At 54.5% G+C, this 25,372-nt stretch overlaps 4 protein-coding genes across 4 annotated transcripts; 2 read left to right on the forward strand and 2 right to left on the reverse strand.

Annotated features, from left to right (window-relative positions):
* The first annotated feature begins 3,881 nt into the window (after window positions 1–3,881).
* On the forward strand, window positions 3,882–8,243 carry Pde4c (phosphodiesterase 4C). Its single transcript, XM_032918691.1, has 10 exons — window positions 3,882–4,006; window positions 4,083–4,176; window positions 4,548–4,708; window positions 4,794–4,892; window positions 5,120–5,284; window positions 5,363–5,462; window positions 5,675–5,829; window positions 6,229–6,351; window positions 6,544–6,726; window positions 7,267–8,243. The coding sequence occupies exons 1-10, from the start codon at window positions 3,992–3,994 to the stop codon at window positions 7,486–7,488; spliced, it is 1,317 nt and encodes a 438-aa protein (XP_032774582.1). The 5' UTR covers window positions 3,882–3,991; the 3' UTR covers window positions 7,489–8,243.
* Window positions 8,244–10,974: 2,731 nt separating this feature from the next.
* On the forward strand, window positions 10,975–14,949 carry Rab3a (RAB3A, member RAS oncogene family). Its single transcript, XM_032918693.1, has 5 exons — window positions 10,975–11,131; window positions 12,177–12,404; window positions 12,775–12,893; window positions 13,506–13,630; window positions 14,221–14,949. The coding sequence occupies exons 2-5, from the start codon at window positions 12,177–12,179 to the stop codon at window positions 14,409–14,411; spliced, it is 663 nt and encodes a 220-aa protein (XP_032774584.1). The 5' UTR covers window positions 10,975–11,131; the 3' UTR covers window positions 14,412–14,949.
* A 42-nt stretch (window positions 14,950–14,991) lies between these two features.
* On the reverse strand, window positions 14,992–17,370 carry Mpv17l2 (MPV17 mitochondrial inner membrane protein like 2). Its single transcript, XM_032918692.1, has 5 exons — window positions 17,129–17,370; window positions 16,763–16,933; window positions 15,728–15,804; window positions 15,451–15,579; window positions 14,992–15,372 (listed from the first exon to the last, which is right to left on the reverse strand). Exons 1-5 carry the CDS (start codon window positions 17,313–17,315, stop codon window positions 15,334–15,336), a joined length of 603 nt encoding a protein of 200 aa, XP_032774583.1. The 5' UTR covers window positions 17,316–17,370; the 3' UTR covers window positions 14,992–15,333.
* Window positions 17,371–19,325: 1,955 nt separating this feature from the next.
* On the reverse strand, window positions 19,326–23,807 carry Ifi30 (IFI30 lysosomal thiol reductase). Its single transcript, XM_032919265.1, has 7 exons — window positions 23,465–23,807; window positions 21,808–21,990; window positions 21,633–21,707; window positions 21,461–21,553; window positions 20,696–20,848; window positions 19,884–19,937; window positions 19,326–19,796 (listed from the first exon to the last, which is right to left on the reverse strand). The coding sequence occupies exons 1-7, from the start codon at window positions 23,585–23,587 to the stop codon at window positions 19,731–19,733; spliced, it is 747 nt and encodes a 248-aa protein (XP_032775156.1). The 5' UTR covers window positions 23,588–23,807; the 3' UTR covers window positions 19,326–19,730.
* Between the last annotated feature and the right edge of the window lie 1,565 nt (window positions 23,808–25,372).

The following is a 25,372-nucleotide window of genomic DNA, read 5'->3' on the forward strand; positions in this document are numbered from 1 at the left end:
GATCACACAATGCCTCAGTTTCCCCCATGGGAAAACAGCTACAGGGTTTGTCATTCTGGGGATATCCTCACCTAGGAATGGATCCAAATTACTGTGGGCTGCGGTGACCCCGTACCTCAGGGATCTCTGTGAGGGAATATCCTTCTCCAATCTCTCACAGATCTCTGAGACAGTCTCACCCTGAACTCTGAGGTGCCCTTGAATTAGTGGTAATTCTCCTGCCTCAGCCTCTCCAGATGGAATGGCAGATGTGCCCGACCACACCTCATCTCACTCTAAGGCAGTTCCCAGCCCAGACACCCATATCAACCCTTAAGTCTGTGCTTGGTGGCTTACCCCTCTCTCTGCCCCGGCTGTTTGGAGGCTGAAGCAGGATTACCATGAATTTGCAGTCAGCCTGGGCTACATAGTGAGTTCAAAGCCAACGCGGGCTACCTGAGGCCCGGTCTTTAAAATAAATAATGGAGAATAGAGCCGTGGGTATGGTGAGCCTCAGTGCCCTGCAGTGTCCCCCAGGGTGGGAGATGCATAGCGACGGGCGGGGCGGGGCCTGGTCCTCTTGCCCCGCCCCGGAGCATCTAAAAAGGTCCAGCTTCCTGAGCCCTGACCCAGCCCGGCCATGCAGGGCTCCACAGCGCCTGGCTCCCCACGGGGGTCCCCGCGCGGCTCCCCCGCGCTCTTCAGGAAGCTGCTGGTGAATCAGAGCATCCGCCTGCAGCGCCGCTTCACGGTGGCCCATCCGCTGTGGTGAGGGGAGCAGGGTCAGAGACAGGGATTTGGGGTGACACGCAGGAGCAGTCACAGCCACGCTAGAGTCAGGCGTCCGTCTGTCCGCCAGCCTCTTCTTCCTCTCTGCCCTCTCTCTCACAGTTAGTGACTGTCTCTGTCCGCCTGTACCCTCCATTCACCGCTTCGATGCACGCTGAGGGGACCAGCACATTGTCCCCACGGTCCCTGGGCAGCTGTGTGGCCTTGGCACATCTTGTTCTGACCCGGCTGGCCTAGGGCGGGCGCGGGGGCGGGGGGAGTTTCCCTCCGATGTCCCATCCCTGGTCCTCACAAGGGACGGCGCGGTCAGGTGGGGGTTGAGGGGAAGGCTTCGGAAGCAGAGGTAGAGTTCCCAGGTCCATTCCGGGTTCAAATCCTAACCTGTGCTAAGGAGCTGTGGCCTCATAGACTATAAGTTTATGCAGAGTCAAAGCGGAGACTTGTAGGCGCACTGTGACCAGCCTCATGAAGTCATTTTGCTGAGATTGCGTGCGGGCTGAGTGTTAGCACCCCGAGACGGGCTGTCACCCATGTCATATAGCCATTTAGTGATAGCTGGGGACGGGGTGATCCATGGGAGTGGCGGTCCTGCTCTGGAGAGCCTCAGCAGGACCACAGCCATCAGCCAAGAGCCGCCCCTCTCTAGGTGTGAAAGGAGTGTGCCACCTGTTACCCAAAGTGAGCCTGAGGGAGGAGGACAGGTTCTTAGCAGATTGGGAATGAAAGCAGGTCTGAGGTTCCTCTGTGGTTCGGTGCCTCAGTCTACCCGTCTGGCCCACGCGCCGTTCCCATAGCCAGGACAGAGCCCTCACCCAGTGCTGTTCTCGTCATGGAACGGTTGCCTGACCCGCCAACCCCGGCTAAGTTTAGAGCAGAAAGAAAAGCAACCTTCCAGGCCCCTCGAATTGCCAGCCAGCCCTGAACTCTCTGCGCCCGAGGGAGGGATTAGAACCTAGCATCCTGAAGTTGCCCCTGCCTCAAGTTTTTCTAATCGTCCCCAGGTGGGACGGGGAAGGGGACCACCACCTGAAGTCCTTGGGATGGCGAGTTTGGGGCGCTCGCGGGGACACCAGGGAGCCCCTGGGCATGGTGACAGTAAAGGCAGAGGAAGCCCCGTTCCACGTGACGTCATGAAGTATCTGCGCCGCGCCCTCCAAAACAAAGAGGGAATCTGGCAGAGGATGAACACAGCCGAGATCACCCGAGTTAGGCGGGACTGGGCCGAGGATGCACGAACCCATTCGAACCCAATCCTGCCGGAAACAGCCTAATCGAGCCGAGCTTACCCGGCTCTACTGGCGAGGATCAGGATGGAATGACCTCTAGGGTACAGCGGAAAATCACGTGACCACATCTTTGGCCAGCGGGCAGCGCTTCCCAAGGTTGCCACCGTCCTCCTGCACCCAGTTCCTGCCCCACACACTTCTTTTTAGAAATGTATGCATCATTGTGTGGGTGTTTTGTCTGAACCTGTGGGCGCCACGTGCCTGGTGCCATGGAAGCCGGAAGAGGGTACTGAGTACTGAGTCACAGTTGCGGGCCGTTACGTGGGAAGCAAACCCCAGCTCTGCAGCCCCCCAAATCTTTCTGACTTAGAGGAGAGGAGTGTAGATCCACTCATGCCCGCTCAGAAGCACAGCCAAACCTAGGAAGACTTGCAGCAGGGGGCGTGGTCGACGGGGAGGGGCGGTGCCTGTAATGGGGCGGGACTTTGTGTTTGGGGCGTGACTGGCTCAAGGCATTGGTAGGTTCGCTCAAGCGGGGCTTGCGAGATGGAGGTGGGAGGGGGTGGGTTCGGGGAGGCTGCGTTTAACGGACCGAAGGAAGGACCCTGCCCTGAGGTGGCTTTTCTGTTCCTGCCCCCAGCTTTGACCTGGAAAATGGGCTCCCGAGCGGCAGGGGTCCCCTGGATGCTCAGTCCGGGTCGAGTCTCGGCCGCGCCCTCCAACCCCCTGTGCATCACGGCCAGCGGCGCGAGTCCTTCCTGTACCGCTCGGACAGTGACCATGAGCCTTCACCCAAGGCTGTGTCCCGGACCTCCTCGGCGGCCAGCGACCTGTGAGGCCCCTTCCTCGGATTAGTCTGGTTTTGGAGTTGAAGTAGCAATTTCCCAGAGCGTTAGTTTGTGGATGCCGGCATGTAGCAAACACCAGTGGTCTGTGCTTGCTTGGCCTTAGGTCAGGTTGGGGACAGAGTGGCATATTAATTCGGGAACATTAAGGCACATTAATAGCAATTCAACAAATACTTTATTAGAGAGAGCTCCCTAGTAGCTGTGATGAAAAGGGAAACAATTTTTTCTGTCCTATTCCGCTAAGACCCCCTTCTGTCCGTAGAACTCAGTTTCCCCATTTTAGATGTGGATAACGTAGGGGATTGGTGGGAGACGCTGGAAAGATCTGGGTAGGAGTCCTGAGGGCAGGGCTTGCTGAAGCCCGCAGATGCCCTCAGTGATGGTCTTGTCCTGCAGACATGGAGAAGACATGATTGTCACACCCTTCGCCCAGGTGGGTGTCCCCGCTGACCTCAGGCTGTGAACCCACGGAGAGAGCTGTGCCTCTTCCTACCGCTGAGCACCGCTCTCACCACAGGTCCTGGCCAGTCTCAGGACGGTCCGTAGCAACGTGGCTGCCCTTGCACATGGCGCGGATAGTGCCACTAGGTATGGAGAGTTTCAGGAAGGGCGGGGTTTGACGGTGTGTGTGGGTTTTTGGGGGTGTTGGGAGGTGAGGACCAGTCTGGGAGGACCTGGTGAGGTGAATCCCTCTGAGGTCCCTGTTCACAGGCAGGCGCTCCTGGGGACCCCTCCGCAGAGCAGCCAACAGGCCGCCCCAGCAGGTATCACCCCACCCCCACCCCAGGGCAGCTGTGAAAGTCTTCCCATCCTGCCCTTGAACTGTGGCTCACTGTAAACAAGCTCCACCCCCAAACCCACATTGGCATTCAGAGCCCCCAATCCCCGCCCACATTACAGACCAGAGAGGGTCATGGGCCTGTCTGGCACGACACAGCCACTCGCAGGAGGCTGTGGAGTTGTGACCCTGGGCTCCGGGGATTGACTTGCGGAGATGCGGGAGGTACAGGTTCCCAACGGGGGTCCCTGCCCTGACCCACCTGGCTCCCAGAGGACTCTGGGCTGCAGCTGGCGCAGGAGACACTGGAGGAGCTGGACTGGTGCCTGGAGCAGCTGGAGACACTGCAGACTCGTCGCTCGGTGGGCGAGATGGCTTCTAACAAGGTGAGGACATAGTGCCCCTGCTCAACATCCTCCCTGCCCGCTGCTCTTCCTGCTCATTTTCCTCCCGGCCCTACAGTTCAAGCGCATGCTCAACCGTGAGTTGACCCACCTGTCGGAAACCAGCCGCTCAGGGAACCAAGTGTCAGAGTACATCTCGCAGACTTTCCTGGGTGAGATGCCTGATAACCTCCTGGGGTCATAGGAGGTTTCACGGGCAGATTGCAGCCCTCTGTGGAGAACTAGCAAGGTCTCAGCCAGTACAGTTGGCCAGGGCTGGAGGAGAGGGGTGACATGGACACTTGGCCAGGACACAGTTAGTGAGGGCTGGAGGAGGAGAGGGTATAACAGGTAGGGTTTTGAAGCAGAAGTAGGAGTTTGCCAATGAAGACAAGGGGAACACATGTGACCCTAGACTCAGCAAAGCCTACAGATAGATGCTTGTGACAGGAGGGGACCTCAGTGATAAACAGGACAGCTAGGCCTGGGGTCCTGAGTCAGACCTGCTCAGTGGGCTGAAGTCTGAGCCACTGTACCCCTGCAGACCAGCAGGCTGAGGTGGAGCTGCCGGCTCCGCCCACGGAAGACCACCCATGGCCCATGGCCCAGATCACTGGGCTGCGGAAGTCTTGCCACACCAGCCTTCCTACAGCTGCCATCCCGCGCTTTGGGGTCCAGACAGACCAGGAGGAGCAGCTGGCTAAGGTGGGTCTCCCCAGAACCACGGGCCTCAGTTTCTCAACCTGTACACGGGCTCGAGGGACAAATGTGGCACCACTGTCTCCTGTAGGAGCTTGAAGACACCAACAAATGGGGACTCGATGTGTTTAAAGTGGCTGAGCTGAGTGGGAACCGGCCCCTCACTGCTGTTATCTTCAGCGTTCTCCAGGTGCCGCCCCTGCCTTTGTTTTGGGCTGCCTTCTCTTCCCAAATGGTGGGGCACTGACCGGAATTGGTGGGTTGAGTAGAAAAGGGGACAAAGACAAAAGGAAGTCAGGATTACAGCAGCACCAGGACATCCTGGAGGAAGGGGCGTTGGAGGCAGAAAAGAGGAGTGGGGTGAGGGGAGCTAGAGTCCCAAAGCCGAGGCCCTGAGCCAGGTCTGTGGTGCACCAGGAACGGGACCTGCTCAAGACGTTCCAGATCCCGGCAGACACGCTGCTGAGGTACCTGCTGACCCTCGAAGGGCACTACCACTCCAATGTGGCGTACCACAACAGCATACATGCTGCTGACGTGGTGCAATCCGCGCACGTGTTGCTGGGCACCCCAGCCCTGGAGGTACCACTCCCAACCAAGGTCATGGGGTGGGCAGGGCAGAGTGGTCACCTTCTGCCCTGACACCCAGGCTCTACCCAGGCTGTGTTCACGGACCTAGAAGTCTTGGCCGCCATCTTTGCGTGCGCTATACACGATGTAGACCACCCAGGTGTCTCCAACCAGTTTCTCATCAACACCAGTAAGTGAGGTGACCACAGCCGGAGCTGCCCAGTATGTTCTGAATTGCCCTCTCTTGCGGACTCAGATGGGTGTCCGCGGATTGGATGGCTTTCTGCTGGAAGGGGCACTAGAGTTTGGGCTTCACTGCGTATGTGGGAGTTGGCCCGTGACGTTCCCTCCTAAACTGTGTTTGGGTGGAGTTGGATCTCCAGACCATGGCTATCCCCACAGACTCGGAGCTGGCACTGATGTACAATGACTCATCGGTGCTAGAGAACCATCACCTCGCGGTAGGCTTCAAGCTCCTGCAGGGGGAAAACTGCGACATCTTCCAGAACCTCAGCACCAAGCAGAAACTGAGTCTGCGCAGGATGGTCATAGACATGGTGACGTCATGGCGCGGGGCAGTGACGCCCTATGAGGGTTAGGCTTTCCACGCATGCTTTGCATGCTTGGCAACAGGCATGGGGGTTTCCAGCGGCCCGTTTGATTGATCCTAGTCAGTGGGTTGTCGGGGGTTCAGGGTCACATATTTCATCTATAAATTCAACACTTTATTAAGCGCCTGTTGTGTACTGACTTCCCCTGTGCCCTTTGGGTATTCTTTGTTTTTTTCTTTGCGTTTTTGAAATTCCTGCCCCTGTTACCACTTCTGCGCCCACAGGCGGGCAGCTTCAGTTGTCAACTGTGCCGCCTACCGTTTCCATCCTCGCCCTCACGGGTGGGGATACTGAGGCACAGAAGGTCTCAGAAGCGCAGCATCCTTAACGATCATGTCCTCCCAGGTACTGGCCACAGACATGTCCAAGCACATGAGCCTCCTGGCTGACCTCAAGACCATGGTGGAGACCAAGAAGGTGACTAGCCTTGGCGTCCTGCTCTTGGACAACTACTCTGACCGCATCCAGGTTTGCAACGCAGGGCCCAGATCCTCCGTTTCCCCCTTTGCTTCCTGAGAAAGTCTCACTGTGTAGCCCAGACTGTTTGAGTAGTCAATGTTCTCCTACCTTGGGTGCACACCACCACACTGCGATCAGCTTTGGGATGTGTTGGGTGAAGTGGGGTGTGGCTGGGCCCTCTGAGTCCTCCATACCCAACAGGTCCTCCAGAGCCTGGTGCACTGTGCCGACCTCAGCAACCCCGCCAAGCCACTACCCCTCTACCGCCAGTGGACTGAGCGCATCATGGCTGAGTTCTTCCAGCAGGGTGACCGGGAACGTGAGTCGGGCTTGGACATCAGCCCCATGTGCGACAAGCACACAGCCTCGGTGGAGAAATCCCAGGTGCGGGGAGGGAGCTGTGCCCCATTTCAGGGTAGAATCTTTCTTGAGACAGAGCTTTTCTGTGTAGCCCTAGTTTTCCTGGAAATCCCTCTATAGACCAGGCTGGTCTCTGTCTCAGAGATCCACCTGCCTCTGCCTCCCAAGTACAGGGATAAAAGGTGTGCACTACGATCCGGCTAGGGCAGATTTTTTTTTCCTTTTCTATTTTTTGGAGCTGGGGATCGAACCTAGGGCCTTGCGATTGCTAGGCAAGCGCTCTACCACTGAGCTAAATCCCCAACCCCAAGGGCAGATTTTTGATTTGTTGTTTTGATGACATCTCATTTTGTCACCCTGGCTGGCCTAGAACTCACTGGCTCGAGAGCAGCCTGCCTCGGTTTCCTGCGTGTTGTGTCAGGATGAGTTTTAAAGGATTTTGAAGGCTGAATGGGAGTTGGTAAATGAGGCATTCCAGGCTGAAAACACCACGCAGCTGACGTGAGACAGGGCCAACTGTAGGTTTCACTAGGACTCACTTGCTCCTTCTGTGGTCACCCTAAGGTGGGATTCATTGACTACATCGCTCACCCATTGTGGGAAACTTGGGCCGACCTAGTGCACCCCGATGCCCAGGAGCTGCTGGATACCTTGGAAGACAACAGAGAGTGGTATCAGAGTAGGGTTCCCTGCAGCCCTCCACACGCCATTGGCCCTGACAGGTTCAAGTTTGAGCTGACCCTGGAGGAGACAGAGGAAGAGGAGGAAGAGGATGAAAGGCACTGAACAGGACTTAACTCCTGTCCTCCAAGGCCAGCCCAGAGCCTAGGGTCTGCTTTGTCCAGCAAGAGTTGGATTAGCCTAATGCAAACCAGGAAGTCCTGGTCAGGCCATCTGGGCACCTATGGGTGTGGTGACTTCTCTTTCCACCAGTCAAAGAGGACAGTCAAGATTTACACATAGTCAAGCCTTGAGGTCCACTTGAAAGCCTGTAGCTGGTGGTCAACTCTGACCCCAGGCTTGGCTGGAATGGCACCAGGGCCTGGGCAGTGCCACCTCCTGCATCTCAGAAGATGGACTCAACTTCAGTCTGCACGTAGGCTACAGTACTCACAGGATTCTCTGTCATGGCTTAGTTGGGTTCTTTTTGGTGCCGAAGATGGAAGCCGGGATTCCCATGGGCTCTGTGAGCATTGTGACCCCAACCCCAACATCGCCTGTGGATGTCCTGCCTTCAACAGTCCAGCCGCAGGCCTTTACTGAGTTCTTCAAGGAGGATCCCTTTCGTTGTAAAATGCAGGCAGGGACCACCTCCCATGGAGGTGTGGTGTTTCCTGATACCAGAGGCTGCATAAGACTCTTCTTAGATGCTGGGGGGCCAGTGACCCTACTAGAAGACCCTTGCTGGCCCCTTCCCATGAGCTGCTCATACATTTCACGAAACTGGGGGTGGATGAATGAGGATCCCCTTCACCGACAAGATCAGGCTTCTCAAACCAGTGTGCCAGAGCGCCCCTGTTCACTCACCATCTGACCATAAAAAGAGGGGCTGGAGTGTGGCTCAGGGGTGGAGCTTCTGCCTAGAATCCCCCAAAGAGGGGCAGGGGGCATGGCTCATGTAACAGCTTTAGCTCATAGGAAGTCCTGAGTTCCATTTCTATCACTGCAAAAACAGAGTAAACCTTGTCATGCTCATTCACTTGTGGGGAAACTGAGTCATAACTTGTCTCTCAAAGCTCTTCCGGAAAGTGGGCACTGGGTTCTGGTAGCCCCTGGCTGTGTGACTGATTCCCTGTTTTGCATACCATTCTTTGGACATTTTGAGACAAGGTCTCATGGTCTCAAGTTCTGATGTCAAATGTGTTTGTCCATGACAATGACACTAAAGTGATTTTCTTTCCTCCACCTTCCAAGTGCTTGGCTAGGGTAACAGGCGTGCGTCACAGGGTGGGTTCTCTCCCTTTCCCTTTTCCCTCTGGGCCTGTAATCCTGCACCTGACCAAGGCCTCCAAGGAGCCAGAGTGGCAGGCGACTTCCTCTGTAAATATTATGACTTTGGCTATTCATTCCCCAGAGGCACAAAAGGCCATCTCGGGTCACACCCTGGAACATTTCCTTCTTCCTTCCAGATGTTTTAAGAGGCAACCCTTAGAGATTTCTTTTCTTGTTAAACAAAGTAATGTGTGTTCACTGTGGGAGAATTTGGAAGTCACACAAACTTATAACAAAAATTAAACTATTGGGCCAGTGAGATGGCTCAGCTAGCTAAGGCACTTGCCACCAAGTCTAATGACATGAATTCCACCCCTAGGACTTCTGGTGGAAGGAAAGGACTCCCTAGGTTGTCCTCTGACACTCCCCTATTTCCAACGCAAATGAGTATAACTTATAAAGATTTGACAAATCCTGTTTCCCTCTGTTCCTGCTCTTCTGCCTGTGCTTTCGTTTTCCCAGGCCTTTAACACACACATTTCATTCTTCCAGACAGCTGTGCTGTCCTCAGCCTCCAACTTAGAGATCCCCAAGTGCTGTGTGATTAAAGGTTTCTGCCTCCATGCCAGCAGTTTTATACGTTTCTAGTATGAGAGAGTCTCACTTTGTGATTCAGGACGATGATGAGCTCACAATCCTCCTGCCTCAGCCTTCCAAATGGAGCCTTGCCTTCCAAGCAGAGCCCTTGCTTGGTGGTGGAGGCGGCTGGATTCCTCCCCTGGCCTTATCACTTGGGAATAAATCCAAGCCAGGCTCAGGGTGCCCCAGGCTGCTCCTGCAACCTCTGTCCTCAAATCTGGTCCCGGTCCCTACCGTAGCCTCTGCGTGGCCAGGGAGCTCTGATGGTCACTTTGTGTCTCTGCATGAAGTGTAGGGAAGGAGAAAATAATGAGCTTCCTCGGAGGCCCCGGATTAGGTGGAGCTCCAGGCTCCTCGTGGGGGTGGACGAGCATCCAGGCGACGACACAAGTTATTCTGGTCCCTTGGCGCCTCCGCAGCTGGCGGGGCGGTCTATAAATGGGGCCGGGCCACGTTCCCAGTTCTGCTTCCTGTGGGGATGGGAGCGATGAGGACCCTGCCCGGCCTCACTGGGAGGGAGAACAGGATAGACCCAGATTCCCACCTTGGCAGGCAGATTTGCAGGAATGAGTCGTGTGGCATCATGGTCTGGAAGTCTGCATGTCTGCGCCCAGATTCCTGAGACACAGAGTTGCCTGGGTCCCAGTGTCTATATCGTAAAGGGTGTGGGGTGACTGCTCTCGAACCTTCTCTGCTTCTTTGGTCTTTATTACAATTTTGGAATACTTGCAGGTCAGGATACTTCTGAGCTCTAAGTGAGCAAAGAAGCAAGGCATTCTCTGGGTACTCCTTAGACCCTTTTCTCTTTGCACAGAACCGGATTTTCTCCTTTATTTCTTTGCGACAGGGTTTTATGTGGATCAAGCTGGCTTCAAGGCACTACGTAACTGAGGATGATCTTAAATTTCTGTTCCCCGCCTCATTCCCTCCTTCTCCCAGTTTGGAGAACAAGGGCCCTGGATCAATCCAGGCCTTTGTGTTGCAATGCAGGCTCCCCACCAAAGTGGAAAATATCCTCAGCCCATTAAAAAACAGTTCCTTCTTTTTTCTTTTTTTATTATTTGTTTGTTTTGTTTTGTTTTTGAGACAAAGCTTCTCTTCATAGTTCTGCTGTCCTGGAACTCACGCTGTAGACCGGGCTGGCCTCACACTCACAGAGATCTGCCTCCATCTGCCTTCTGAGTGCTGGGATTAAAAACTCTGTCTTTTCTTTAATGGGTCTTTTGAGCCCTAAAATGTTGTAAGCAAGATGTATACTTGCCATCCCAACACTTGGGAGGTGCAGGCGGGAGGATCAAGAGTTCAAGTCAGCCTCTGCTACTTGGCCAGTTCGAGGCCAGCCTGCTACACAAGACCATTTCTCAAAACAAAACCTAAACTTCTGACTGCTGCATATCTCATAACCAAGGGCCAAGAACTTCTAACCATTAGTTTCCAACCAGAGCTGGGTCCTGGCCTCAGCCTCTCCGCCCTTTAAACACCTGGCAGTCACCATTGGGCCGCTGAAGACGTAGGAGAGTGTTGATTCGATATCTAGTCCGTCGCTCGAGAGCATCAGCCACTGAGAATTTCATGCTTCACTAAAGCCCTGTTCTCCAGTGGCTTACCATGCCCCGCCCCTCTCCGGCCTGCGCAGGCCAGTGGGGCCCCGCGGCTGTCGATGTGGCCCCTCCCCTAACGTCACAGATTCGTTTGCATAGAAAGCCCCGCCCCTGGCTTTGCAGGACGCCAGCGAGGACTGCAGGGGCCTGAGCCTCCGCCGCCGCCTGCAGCCCCCGCATCTTCTTCTGGGGCCCGGTCGCCAGCGCAGTCGCCACGGTCGCTGTCGCCAGCGTTGTCTCAGTTTAGAGAGGGCAAGGTGAGAGCAACCCAGGACCACACACTGCGGAGTCCGCGTTTCATTGACAGCCTGGGGGTCAAGGGGGGAGCGCGACTCGGGTGTAGCGGCTATGGGTCTCGCATTTGGCTTTCTGCACCTCGCATCCCGCACGCCTCACCCCTAACCTAGCACCTGGGGCCTGGGCTCTGCGATAGAGGGGGAGGGGAAGGCCAGGCCTTGCGGGAGTCTTGTGCGTGCTCGTGCTCGTGGGGTGAACACGCGTGTGCGCGCCCGCTGGGCATGGAGAAGCTCGCGTGACCTCAGGACGCGCAGCGTGCACACTTGTGAAACCTTGTGAGTGCATGGTGTGCGTGGGTCCCAGTTCAAGTATAAGCTCACACGCGTGTGGAGCCATGAGCGTGTGTGATGTGTCCTCACCGATGGCCAGGTGCAATCGTGCATGGGTGCAGGGAGCTGGGCTCACACATCGACTTGCATACACTATACATGTCTGCTTATTTCTTCTGTTAGCATTATGCAGGGCAGGGGTTTGGGTTTACCTGTCCTAGATGCTTCATTGGGGGGGGGAGGGATGGAGGAAGGGGGAGGAAGAGGAGAGAGAGAGAGGAAAGAGAGAGAGAGAGAGAGAGAGAGAGAGAGAGAGAGAGAGAGAGAGAGAGAAACGCGAGCGAGCACAGGCGCGCCCTTACGATTTTGTGCATGTGAGCCTGTGTTCATCCTGTCTCTTATCACGTGATGCGGCTATCTCAGGGCCCCAGTTCTTCCAGGAGAGGAATAAGGATGAGAGAGAACTGGGGATCCTCCTGTACTCATGCCCCCGTGTGGGCCTCTTTAGGGTAATGAGAGACTGATGGGAAGGCAGACAAGTCTCCCCTCAGGGTACAGAGGAATCTGAGGTTCACAGCCTTTTTAAAACCTTGAGCCTGTCAAGGTCACAGCTTGGCTTATGTTGGGGGGGGAGCAGGCATGTGATATGGGGGGTCCTCACTTACCCTTGTGCAGTGCCCACCCTGTGTGTGGTCCTGCTACTCCCCTGAGGCCCTCTGTGCCCCGCCTCTTACAGATGGCCTCAGCCACAGACTCTCGCTATGGGCAGAAGGAGTCCTCAGACCAGAACTTCGACTATATGTTCAAGATCCTGATCATTGGGAACAGCAGTGTGGGCAAAACCTCATTCCTTTTCCGCTACGCAGACGACTCTTTTACTCCAGCCTTTGTCAGCACTGTGGGCATAGACTTCAAGGTCAAAACCATCTACCGCAATGACAAGAGGATCAAGCTGCAGATCTGGGTGTGTAGGGCTGGAGGGGAGAAGTCCATCCTCAGTGCGGCTTAGGCATGCTATCTCACTGTGGGCCTTAAGAAAAGGAAGCTGGGGCTAACCCCCAACTGGTGCTGGGATTTAAGGTCTGCATCTCTGCTTCCTACTGTGAGTCTCTCGTTTATTAAGTCCTGTGAGTCCCCACTTCACTTCTGGCGTAGTGTGGCATAGGGCGTTCAGGCAGCACCCAGTATGTTTGTCCAGTGACTACTAGACAAAGCTTAATTTTCTGACTCACTGTCCCTGGGCCTCAAAGTGGTTGCCTGGACAACCTCAGGGTGCATTTCCTCTCAGAGGGGCTGCTGTGAGGTCCCTTGTGACCTCTCACTCTTTCCCCCAGGACACAGCAGGACAAGAGCGGTACCGAACCATCACCACAGCCTACTACCGGGGCGCCATGGGCTTCATTCTAATGTATGACATCACCAATGAGGAGTCCTTCAATGCAGTGCAGGACTGGTGAGCCACCCACCCACTCAGAACTAGAAGCCTCTCAGAAGAATGGGATTGGAGGCAACTGGAGCTATGGCTTAGTTGGTCCAGTGCCTGCCCGGCTAGGACAAAGCCTTGAGCTCATCCCCAGTATGTCCAAAAGACAACAAAGGGTGGGACAAACCACGTGGGCTGTTCCCAAGGCTTGGGGTTGTGGAAGAGACACAAGGTGACCAGTAAGCTAGACAGGGTCTCCCACTGATCTAGGCGATGTAGGTCAGGTCTGTGGTCCCAGCGACTTAGGAAGCCCAGGCAGGAGAACCACTTGAGCTCACTTGTCTGAGATCAGGTGATTGTCTGGCCAAGCGTTCGCCTAGCATATGTGAGAACCTGGATTCCAGCCGTAGTGCCACAAGCTAATCCCCTTAAATCTAAACATTCGGTGTACTGGAACACCAGCCATCTTCTCAGCATGTGGGAGGCAAGAGGACGGAGAGATCAGGGTAACCCGGGCTCATGGGGAAAGCCTATCTCAGTTACCAAAGGGCAGGTGGTCTCTCATCCAAGGGCTAGACACAGGCACTCAGGGGTGGGGCTGGGTCCTCTGGCTTCCTCTTCAGCCTCTGGCTGCCTCTGCAGGTCCACTCAGATCAAAACTTACTCATGGGACAATGCCCAGGTGCTGCTGGTGGGGAACAAGTGCGACATGGAGGACGAGCGAGTGGTGTCCTCAGAACGAGGCCGGCAGCTGGCCGACCACCTGGGTGAGTACCGAGGACGGTGGCCATCACCAGGCTGGACCAGGGACCCGGACACCTGACAGCTACCCCACCCAGTATTTCACGGGTCGGGGCATGGGCTTGAATCTAGGTGGTTCACACTTGAGAAAACTAGGCCTTGCCCAGGAGGCTTTGGCCATGGGTCTTGCTGGGCTTGAATCCAGGTGTTTGCCATGTTGGCTGTCAGCCATGGGCTACCTTCAAGGGGCTGGACCTTGGAAGAAGCCAAGCCTGGCTTCCTGGAGCAGGCACAGCACGCCTGTGTGGGAAGGAAGGGTGGGTGGTAGAGGCAGAGCAGTGACAGTAGTGTGTGGTCGCCCCCTAGAGGAACTGTGCCTGTCACTGCATGCAGAGCTACCAAGAACCAGGTCGTGGAAGTTGTCTCTGGAAAGGGACTGTGGAGGCTGGCTGGGAGCCAGGCAGAAGTGGGGGGGAGGGGTAATGGACGGCTCACCCAGGCCAGTGTGGCCTCCCTCCGCACCCTTGTGCCTTTAAAGGCGTGGGAGTGACCCTTGGAGAGGGAGTGCATTGGAGACTGCAGCTCCATTGTCATTCATTCCTCCATTCCATGGCAGGCTTTGAGTTCTTTGAGGCCAGCGCCAAGGACAACATTAATGTCAAGCAGACCTTTGAACGTCTGGTGGACGTGATCTGTGAGAAGATGTCGGAGTCCCTAGATACTGCGGACCCTGCAGTCACGGGTGCCAAGCAGGGCCCACAGCTCACCGACCAGCAGGCACCACCTCATCAGGATTGCGCCTGCTGAACCACACTTCCCTTCCCCGCCGCCAGGGGCGCGTCCCCCATCCCTGTCACCCTATTTATTATTGTAGCTATTTATTTATTTATTTATTGAGGAGGCGCCGAGAGCGCACCCCCTTCCCGCCCTGTACATACCCCCACCCAGCTCTGCCGTGGTATATTGTGGTCAGTGCTGCTTCCTCTCCTTTTAGAACCTCCCCGGTTCCCACTTTTGTTTTTGTAAACCGTCCCATCCACAGTTGTCAGTTGTGAAGAGGGGACCAGATGTCACTCTGCAGCAGGCTGATGGGAGATGGCGGGCCTGCCAGCCCTCAGGCTGGGGGATGTGCCACGTGGACCACTTGGTTGACAGACTGGCTTCCTGCTTGCCTGGGCCTTCTGCCCTATACTTTGGGATAGATGGGGGTAAAGGGGGATATAGTCGACTACTTTGGAATACCCCCAAACTGTTCTTACGTCATGAGTGTCAAATGTGTCCCCCCACCTCCCTAGAAGTTATGAACACTATACACAGTCAATAAAGCGAATGAAACTTGCTGAGACCCAGCCGGCCCAGCCCCTGCACCCACCCCACAAGGCAGTCCTTGACATTAAAGAGAGAATTTAATGAAATTTCCGCACGGCCACCCGGGCCACCCAGCCTTGCATCAAGTTTTCTGAGACCAAGCCAGACCTCACTTCAAGGCCGTAGAGCATGTCCTTGCTTTTGTCCAGGCAGACCAAGGACTTCATGGTCCCAGTAGAAAACCGGGACAGCCCTTGCTGGTGGCTGATCCACATGGGAACAGTCTCTGGTGGGCTCAGAAGTAACTGCTGGTCCAGGCACTGTCAGCCTGGGTTTTGGACATGGCCCAGAGCCTTTGACCTGCTTCAAAACCTCCTCCTTGAGCATGTCTATCGTCCAACTCAGCTGCTGGACCTCAGGTTCAGTCTGCGCAGCCCGGAGTCTGAAGGGGTTCAGGGGCCTGCATACAGCAGAAGGACGGTCACACTGGCACAGGGTGGAACCCACGCCCTCCCCCACTCCACGGGGTTGAGCTCACCCAGTACTTCAGATAGGACAGGTATGTGTCCCAGCCCAGTGTCAGCCCATTGATATAGGTGACTCGGAAATGAGAAGGGATGAAGAGGAAGTTCACCAGCTGGGCAGCTGGCCACACGCACCAGTCGGCCTGCGGGAAGGTGGGGCCACCATGAGGACAGGGCGGCTATGATGGGCGGGACTTGGGCAGTGGGTGGGGCCAAGGCTTTGGGGTGGGTCTGGTAGAGTGGGGGTGGGGGGTGGAGCCATGTTGAGAGGGCTCCCATGGGCAAGCCCACCTTGTAGAAGTCCCAGAATTTGGCCCGCAGCTCCTGGCAGCTCTCCTCTAGTGTCTGGCCCTCCAGGCTGCCAAGGCCTGGGAAGAAGACCAAAAAGTGAATGAAGCTGAGGTGGCTGCAAGGCAGAAGCAGAGCACCAGGGCGGGTCCAGGGAAATGAGAGGCTGGTGACAGGGAACCTGAGCTACTTATGAAAACATGAGCACGTGCTTTAGGAGATCATGAGCCCATCACTGTGTTCACCTTTGTCAATTTGGCTTAGCCTAGAATCACCGGAGAGTCTCCGGGGGCTGTCTACATGCATTGGCCTGTGGCAGCTTGTATAGGCTTATGTAATTAAATTAATTGATGTGGGAAGACCCAGGATCCTGGACTGGTCACGAGTGGAAAATAATCCGGGTAAAGCAAGAGACCATGCAATTCTCTCTCTGGCTGAGATGTGACTAGCTGTGTGTGTTCAGTTCCTGCCTTGATTTCCGCACAACTATAGCTAGAAAACTCTGCCTCAGACTCCTTTTGGTCAGATTTTAAAAAGTCAGGAGTGGTGGCCCACTTTAATCCCAGCACTCAGGGAGGCAGAGGCAGGCACATCTCTTTAGCTGCAGAGCCAGCCTGGTTTACATAGAGATGTTCAGGCCAGCTGGGACTACATGGTGAGTGCCTGTCTCAAAATGGGAAGCAGGGAACTGGGCTACTGCCAGTTGGTAGCAAACTCGAGACAACCTGGGTATACGATGCCTCCTAGAACAAAGCAAAACAAAGCCCAAAATAATGAAAGGCCCCACGGGGCTTGGTGGCACACGCCTGTAATTCCAGTACTCGGGAGGCAGAGGCAGCTGGATCTCTGTCTGAGACTATCCTGGCCTTTAGCGCCAAGTTCCAGGACAGCAAGTTCTACACAGAGAAACCCTGTTTCGGGGGTGGGGAGTGGGGGAGGATACAAAGAAGATTAGAGAAGCCCCATCAGCACTCTCCTAAGCACAAACCAGGTTCTGCCCATCACCGCCTCTGAAACCAGAGTCCTGCTGCTCCTTACCGAGGAAGTACCAGACGCCTAGTATGGGAGATGCCACCGTTTGATCCACTAGCACCTTCTTCATCACACTCGGGAGGCTTCGTAGGCCCGAGGCGGGGAGGAGGCGATCCAACCACAGGTACCAGAAGTGTAGGAAGGGGCCCATGCTGCAGCCCACCGCGAACATGCTGGCTGCGGACAAGGAGAGTCAGGGCAGAACCTCCTGGGGAGGGGCAGGGAACCTTCCGGGGAGACTGACAGGACCCATGAGAGTGGGTACCCCGTCCAAGGGTGATTGACAGCCCCCATGAAAGTGGATGCCCGGTCCAAGGATGACCGATAGGTCTCTCTGGGGGTCCGTCTCGTTCGCGGACCGGTCCCGCTCACCTGAGCGCCGCGCGCTGAATCTCTGCTCAGGCCGCGCGCGTACTTCCCAGGCCTGTCGCGCGCCATCGCCCGTGGCCATGAGCACGCCGCAGCCCAGTGTGTTGGTGACGAGCAGCGCGCGACCCTGGAACAGCGGACGCCCCGCAGCCAGCGCCTTGCGAGCCCAGCGCCAGCCGCTTGCAGCCATCGCCGGGACAGACACTAGGAAGCCGCAGCAACCGGAGAGCCGGCCGCGCGCCAATCACATGCCGTGCCGAAGGACCGCCCTATTCAGAACGGCCCAATCGAAAATTCCAAAGCTCCGCCTCTTGAAGGAAATGACCAATTGTCCTCAAGCGTTGCAGCACGCCGCTCAAGCCGAACACGGAAGTCTTGTTTCGCTTTACCCGCCCTTTTCCTGCTCTCAGCAAACCAATGGGCAAGTGCACATCAGTCTCGCGGGCCTCCTCCCCGCGGCGTCCCGCCCACTGGGCCGAGTTGGCCAATCGTGGGTCGTTACCTCCGGTTGACCCGCCTCTCCCACAAAGCTTTCTGGGAATGGGCGGGATGAGGCGTATTTGCGCTGCTGCTGGGACTTGACCTTGGCGTGACCTATCCTGTGCCAGCGAAGCTGCTCAGGCAAGTTCATGTACACCGGTCTAACCTCAGCTGTTTGAGACTTGTTCACTTATAGCCCAGGCTGGCCTTGAACTACTGCTGCCTCCACCGCCATGACACAAGCCTGCGTTTCGAAGACTAAATAGGAGGAGTTCATTATGCAAAATTCATGTATTGATCGCCTCATAGCAACTTTGTGTCGCTGCAAAAATAAACACTCTTACTTCCTTTATTCTTTAACGGTACACAAATCACCAAACTGTTCTCTGATGCCCAGGTTCCCGATTATATCACCTGCCCTTTCCAGAAAAGCCTTATCTCTTCCTACAGTGAACACAAACCCCCGACCCCCATCGAGTCTCTGCCCCATCCTGGGTTTTATAGCTACGGGTTTATCCATGAATTTCTGTGCTGCCTAAGGGACTCCTACTCATTCTTCAAAACCCAATTCTAAAATGCCTCCCTTACTTATATACTATACTCTTAAAGCACACATCCCATCCTTCCAGCCCTCATTCCTCCCCCTGGTTCATCCTGGCTTCATTAAACTAGAGACAAGCTTGGTTCTGCATTTCCACGACAGGTGACCCATCTGTAACTGGCCCTTGGCATCTTAAGGTGTGATGGTCAGATGGTCAATACTGTCAATCAGACAGGATCTAGAGTCACCTGAAAGACAAGTCCCAGGGGCATGAGATGGTTGGCCTAGAGCTGCAGTTCTCAACCTTCCTGATGCTGCGACCCTTTAATACAGTTCCTCATGTTGTGGTGACCCCAACCATGACGTTTTGTTGTTAGGTAATTTTGCTACTGTTACAAATTGTAAATATCTAATATGTGACCCCTGTGAAAAGGTTGTTTGACACCCAGCCCCCCAAGGGGTCTAGACCCACAGGGTGAGAGCCGTAGGTCTAGACTGTGTTAGCTGGGGTGACAAGATCCCTCCCACCCCTAGTGTGGGTGGCAGTATCCCATGTGCTGGAGTTCTGGATGAATTAAAAAGTCGCAAGTGTCTGTGTGTGGTGGGGCATGCCTTTAGTCCTAGCACTCAGGAGGCAGGGGCAGGTCTATCCCTGAGTTTGAGGTTAGCCTGCTCTACAGAGCAAGTTCCAGGACAGCCAGGGCTACAGAGAGAAATCTCTTTCCACCCACCTCCCCTCCCCCAAATAAGAGAAAGCATTGGCTTGCCTGCTTCCTGACTGTGCGTACAATGTGGTTTCAAACTCTTGCCTGGATTACACATACACACCCCCAACCCCCCCCAGGCACACACACACACACAGACAGACACACACAGACAGACACACACATAGACACACACTGTCACACAGACACACACACATAGACAGACAGACAGATAGACACACATACACACACACACGATTCCTTAAGTAGTTTGTATTTTGTCATACACATGAAAAAGTGACTGTTAGAGACAGCACCTTTTTTTTTTTTTTTTTTTTTTTTTTTTTGGAGCTGGGGACCGAACCCAGGGCCTTACATTTGCTAGGCAAGTGCTCTACCACTGAGCTAAATCCCCAACCCCCCCTTTTGGCTTTTCTTTTTTTTTTTTTTTTTCTTCTTTCCAAACTCTTTTTTTTTTTTTTTTTTTTTTTTTTTTTGAGCTGGGGACCAACCTGGGCCTTCAAGCTTGCTAGGCAAGCTCTACCACTGAGCTAAATCCCCAACCCCTTTTGGCTTTTCTGATGAGGCTTGAACTCCAGGGTCTGGGGCATTGTGTGCTGAGCAGGAGCAAAACCCTGAGTTACAGCTCCACATTAAAGATAAAAACACAAACTCCAACCTCAGGAAAAGGGAATCACGGCAATGTGGATGATGTATTGTGTGGATTTGAATTTAGCACCATTTGAAAATAAGGCAAGATTCTTGACTCCGAGTTTTGCATCTGGGTTTTGTGGGACGTGTGCAGGACTCCATGGCTGGTCAGCAGCTCTTGCAGACTCCTCGTCTTCAAGCTGAGTAGTTTTTCTTGGGACAATGACCTTCACTTATAGCAGACCTCCCTGGGGGCATCAGCCATGGAGGAGCAGATGTCTGGCTTCTCCGTCCCCTGGAGGGGGATGACAGGCTAGGAGTGAGGGACCTACGTGGAAACTCAGTCCCCCCACATGAACCTCACGATTTGTGCCCAGCTTACCTGGTACAGCTCACAAACGGAGCTCAGGAGCTGGCTGGGGTCCGTCAACGGTTTCTACAAATCACAGGAGACATGGTTAAGTGCAGCTGGGTAGGATGCATGTGCCTGGGAGCTGCTGTAGGAGGGTCACTGGTAGATAGTCCAGAACAATCTCACTTGTACTGACCTAGGCAGGCCGGCTGATCTGTCACTCTGATATGGGTCCTCCGAGTACAAAAACTCTTGTGTGAGCTTAAAATAGGCTATCTTTTGTTATTTCTGTTTTGGTGTCTTTTTTCTAATTAAAATATTAGTTTTAGATTTGTTATCTTTTTTAAAGATTTATTTATTTATTTATTATATGTGAGTACACTGTAGCTGTCTTTAGACACACCCGAAGAGGGCATCAGATCTCATTACAGATGGTTGTGAGCCACCATATGGTTGCTGGGAATTGAACTCAGGACCTCTGGAAGAGCAGTCAGTGCTCTTAACCGCTGAGCCATCTCTCCAGCCACAGATTTGTTATCTTATTTCATGTATAAAGGGGTGTTTTGCCAGCAAGTATGTCTGTACACTATGTTTATGTAGTACTCATGGCAGCCACAAGAGGGCGGTAGATCCCCGGAGTGTCTGCAGCAAGCTGCCACGTGGGTGCTGGGACTCGAACCCAGGTCATCTACAAGAACAGCTAGTGCTCTTAACCACGGAGCCTGGAGTCACTGATGTAGCGACACTCACTGCTGGGGAAGACGCCACCATGTCTACCTTTTTACATGGCTCTGGAGCCTTAAACTCAGACTGTGCTGCCCGGTCAGCTAGAGAGTTCTTACCTCGTTGACCAGGACCCAGGGCACATACTTATGGGGCGGCTGTAGGGCATCTGTGAGCTGGGCGTTCTCATGCATCAGCTCTGTGCCTCGTTTTCCGGTGGCACACTCCATGATGCTTTCTGGTGACACCTCCGGAACATACAGCTGCAGGCACTGTGAGAAGAGGAGGACACATTGCTTAGTTCACTCGTTATTTCGCCATCAGTCCCCAGGTGGCCCCAGATAAGCCTCTCCCCTCTCGCTGTCTGCCTGGGTGGAGGTTCCTTGAAACTGAGTCTTTGGGTGCTCTTGCCTCCCAGTAACACCGGATTTGCAGCCTCTGCCCCCTGGTATCTCATTATCTCAGGGCCTTCTTACAAGATCCCTCTGCTGGCAACACCCTACTCCTTCCTTGGTGTCTCCTAGGTGCTTGTCCTCCTTCATTCTCCACTCATATCAAAGGGGCAGCGCTGGAAGTGTCCCTCAGGTTCGAGGAGGCTGGGCGGCCACAGTAGCGATTGGAGAGTTGTGAATCAATCTTTGGACTTGGACGTTATTTTCCACAATGCCCTGGCTTATCTCCTGTCACCTATCTTGTGTCTACAGAGAGTGAAGATCCCAGGCTCTGCTCATAGATCTAAAGGTTTTCCCGTATAGAAACTATATGGGCAAAGTCACGCCCCTGCCTGGAACCCCCAAGTGAGGGCCTGGGGGCGTGGCTCTGGGGTGGAAGCCCTGCGCAGATATTGGAGACCTGGCTGCGCAACCTCCCACGCACTAACTCACCGGGCCCAGTTTCTTCTCCATGTCCTCCATCTCCTCCATACAGACGATGGTTAGGAATGCCGCCTCCTTTTCCAGCTTGTCCAGCAGACAGGCCTGGAGAAGCAGGCAAGTGTTATGGGGAGGAAGTGGCCAACCCTGCCTCCCTCCATGGCGGATCTGCACTCCAGCTTACCTCCACCTTGTTCAGTTTACACTCCAGCTCCCCGTGCTGGCACGTGAACTCCCACGTACCGTTGACATTTCTCTCCTGCAAGAGAAGGATGGATCTTGGTGAGCGCAGGTGACCAGGCGTTCCTGTCCCAAGGCATCCCTCCCTGCTTCAGTCGCTTCCCGCCCCCCTCCAGCACCTGTGCGTTCCCGTAGGGCACCAGGGTGATGTTCATGATTTCCATAACCATCAGCCAGGTTGGGAACAAATTTCGGACGAGGAAGTAGCGACAAGCTCCACACAGGGACTCATAATAGAGGCTGACATTGACAGGTGGTTCAGAGAGCAACCGGCGTGGTCCGAAGAGGCACAGGTCGTGGGCCTGAAAGGAAGAGAGGCATCTGGTGAGGTGCGGCCAGGTCATCCCAGGCTTCCGGCCCGTCATCCCCAGGCTTCCTATGACAAGTCACCCTTGTGGCACTGGGACTAGAGGCAGTCCTAAGATGACAAGTTTGCTGGGTATCAGTTCCGGTTTTATAAATTGCAGCCTTGTATAGGAAAAAGTTTTTAACTGGGACTGTTGAGGTCTCTTTTGTTAAATAAAGGCATGTTTGGGTGAGATTCAGGTTAGGTCCAGTGATGGAGCCAGTTGCCCGAGCCCCCTGAGGAGGGGGGGAGGATTGACAGTTGAGGAGGAGGGTTAGATCGGAGTTGGAGAGAATCACAGTTTATCTACAAAAAAGCTGGAACTTGACAGGCTCTCAAACAGTATTAGGACAGTGGTCTGCCAAATCTAGAATGCACAAATCTTTTAACTATTTATTCAGGAATATCTGCTAAACATAGCATAAAAACACCAGTTTCTAGCACTTAAGGGAGGTGTTTCTGCCAGATATCCAGAAGAAGAGCTCCCTAAGGCCAGCATGGTTTATACATTTTTACTTTTACTTTATTTTTATTTAGTGAGTTCCTCTAGGACAATCACAGTTTATCTACAAAAAACAGAACCTGACAGGCTCTCAAACAGTACTGAGACTCTTTAACTATATTCAGGGTCAACAAACAAAACAGAAAATCAAACCTAATCAAAACAATAACAAAACAAGAAAACTAAAGTAAAAGAAAAACAAGATATGCATATTTCTAGTTGCCGCTCTCTCTCAGCCTTGTGTGTTCGGAGATGCACACTCTGAAGCCAAATACAAGCACTCGCGCCCTTCCCCTTCCCCCTTTCTCCCCCTCCCCCCTCTCCCCTGTCCCCCCCCCTCACTCTATTTATTCTTCCTCTCCAGGGACCCAGGGGAACTTCACCCAGTCTGACGCCCGACTAGACACAGGAGGTGACTGATGCGTGCAGACTTCCGGTCCCCAGGGAGGGCGGGCCAGAATCTGAGCACCGCTCTAGGTGCGCGGGGCATGTGTTTGCTCCATGTCAGAAGCTCGTTAGCCCTCTCTTCTTTGGCTGGAACGCACGCGGTAAGCGACAAGAATTGCGTGAGAGTGGAGACCAGACAGTAGCTCAACAGGTCTGGAGCAGAACACTCCCCTACATGCCGCGCGCGTGCCCATCCCTCAGCTCTTGACTCAGACATATACCGTAGGTGGTTGGTAAATGCTCAGGCAAGGCGGGCAGGGGATAGCTGCGCTTTTCAGACCTAAGAGGGGAAACGAAGGACGTGGACACGGTGCTCAGTGTCCGGGGACTGGATTAGGGGTGGTGGCCCTGAACCTGACAACTTTCCCTGGAGACTTTGGAATTCCCCGAATGAGTTCACGGAATAAGTGCAGAGAAGTCCCTGTGCTGACAGACTGGCGGGCATCTGACTATCGGCCCCTTCCTGCGTCGTGATTCCTACCTTGCAGGTGGCTGTGCCCTCGGAGGATCCTTGCGGCAGGGACGCAGTGGCTGCTCTGGGAACCTCGGGTAGGAACAGCAGAAGCAAAAGGGACAAGAATGTTACGAGCGGAGAACAGGACATGGCTGAGGAGAAAAAAGCTGGCTGGACTGCTTGGCCAGGCCGGAGAGGCGGGAGACTTTAAGCAAGTGGATGCTCCACCCACTGAGACCACGCCCACACAGGTTCCTCCTAACTCTGGGCCCCCTTTCCTCAAGGCTCCGCTCCAGCCAGGTGCTAGCCCCAAATCACGAGGCCACAGGACTCTGTCTAGCCTTGTGTTCTCCGCGGCCAGTATGTCCGGTCACGTGAGGCTTTTGAAAGGATCAAGGGACGGGAAGGAGGACTCTAGACAATAACCGATCGAGGGACATAAGGCAGAGTCCTCATGTCCTTCCTTTGAGCTCAGTGGAGGTCGGGGTCAGGGGAGTGGGGTCAGTGATAGACTCCTCATTAATCCTTTTTTTTTTTTTTTTCTTTTCTTTTTTTCAGAGCTGGAGACCGAACCCAGGGCCTTGCGTTTGATAGGCAAGCGCTCTACCACTGAGCTAAATCCCCAACTCCACTCCTCACTAATTCTTACCCCCACCACTCCAGGTCATAGCAAGCCAGCCCCGTCGGGCACATCCCCCGACCTCTGCTGATTCTGGCCCTAGCACAGAAGCTAGCTCAGGCAGGGCAACTCCCCATCTCTGAGGTCCTGGGCCCTGGCTTGGGTTGAGGACAGAGCTGGGGTACTTGCTTCCAGCAACAGAGTGTGTAGGCAGAGATGTGCCTGGACTCCAGGACTCTGCCTCTTTCCATCAGTTGCGGTTTCCCGGCCTCTGAAATGGGGCACGAGTGATACATGACTGTGGATAGAGTCACCACGAAAAAAAAATCAGAGGTGACCTAGGCTGGGACTGGAGCCTCTGCACCAAGTCAGATTGAAAGCTGAACACTGGGTCCCTGGAGCAGTGACAAGCCACAGAACAGCAGCACCAGCAGGAAAAGTTCCAGCTCCAAGTGTGAGAAACCCTGGTTTTTTGTTCAGGAGACAGCAAGCTAGAGAGAATGGCGATTTCCAGCGTTCAGAAGCTGATAGGGACAGCTACAGGCTGAGGGGCTCTGTTCTAACCAAGACTTGGTATTCCCACCCCGACCCCTCTGCAAGCTCGGCAAAGATCTCCCCTGAGCCATGCCCCCAGCCCCTCATTGGGAGATTCTGAGGGAGGGGTTCTGCCCGAGACATGCCCCCAAGCACAGGTAACATTTGTTTCCCTTAATGTTGATTTGTGTCTCTCCAACTAACAAGCTTGTGGTTCTGCCTCAGCTTCCCAGGATCTGGGACCACAAGGTGCTGTTTGTCTTAGGTCAGTCACAGGATGCAGCAAAGACCAAGGCCAACTGAACCCATAGGGTAGTAGGTCAGGGATGGGCTCTGTCCATTCCTGGCCTAGCTGAGTCCAAAGTTGCTCTCAGAAGATAGTGACACACTGACTGGTGCAGATGGGGGAGGGGGAAGCACTCAGGGAAGTAGTCACAGGCACAAGTCTTGATGTGTTCCTAGCAGGACTATTAGGTTTCCCAATTTTGCTAATGAGCACAGGCCCTGGGCTTTTTCAGCAGGTGTGCAGAGGGGCCAGACCTTGGCCTCCCCTCACAACTCAGGGAGACTAGGGACAGGAGACACCTGCCTGAGTGGCTGAGAGGTTGTTGCCACCTCTCTTCCCGATGAGGAAGTTAGGGACCACATGGACGTCACTTGAGGACAGACACAGCTGGTGGAACTGGGACACCAGAGGAGGGGCTGTTCATGGGTTTGGGGTTCTTCCAGGATATGAGTATGGGGCAGGGCCAAGTTGCACCGCTGTGCTGCAAGACCACGGG

This window comes from Rattus rattus, chromosome 13 (assembly GCF_011064425.1).
Source record: "Rattus rattus isolate New Zealand chromosome 13, Rrattus_CSIRO_v1, whole genome shotgun sequence".
In the NCBI taxonomy this organism is placed as follows: Eukaryota; Metazoa; Chordata; class Mammalia; order Rodentia; family Muridae; genus Rattus; species Rattus rattus.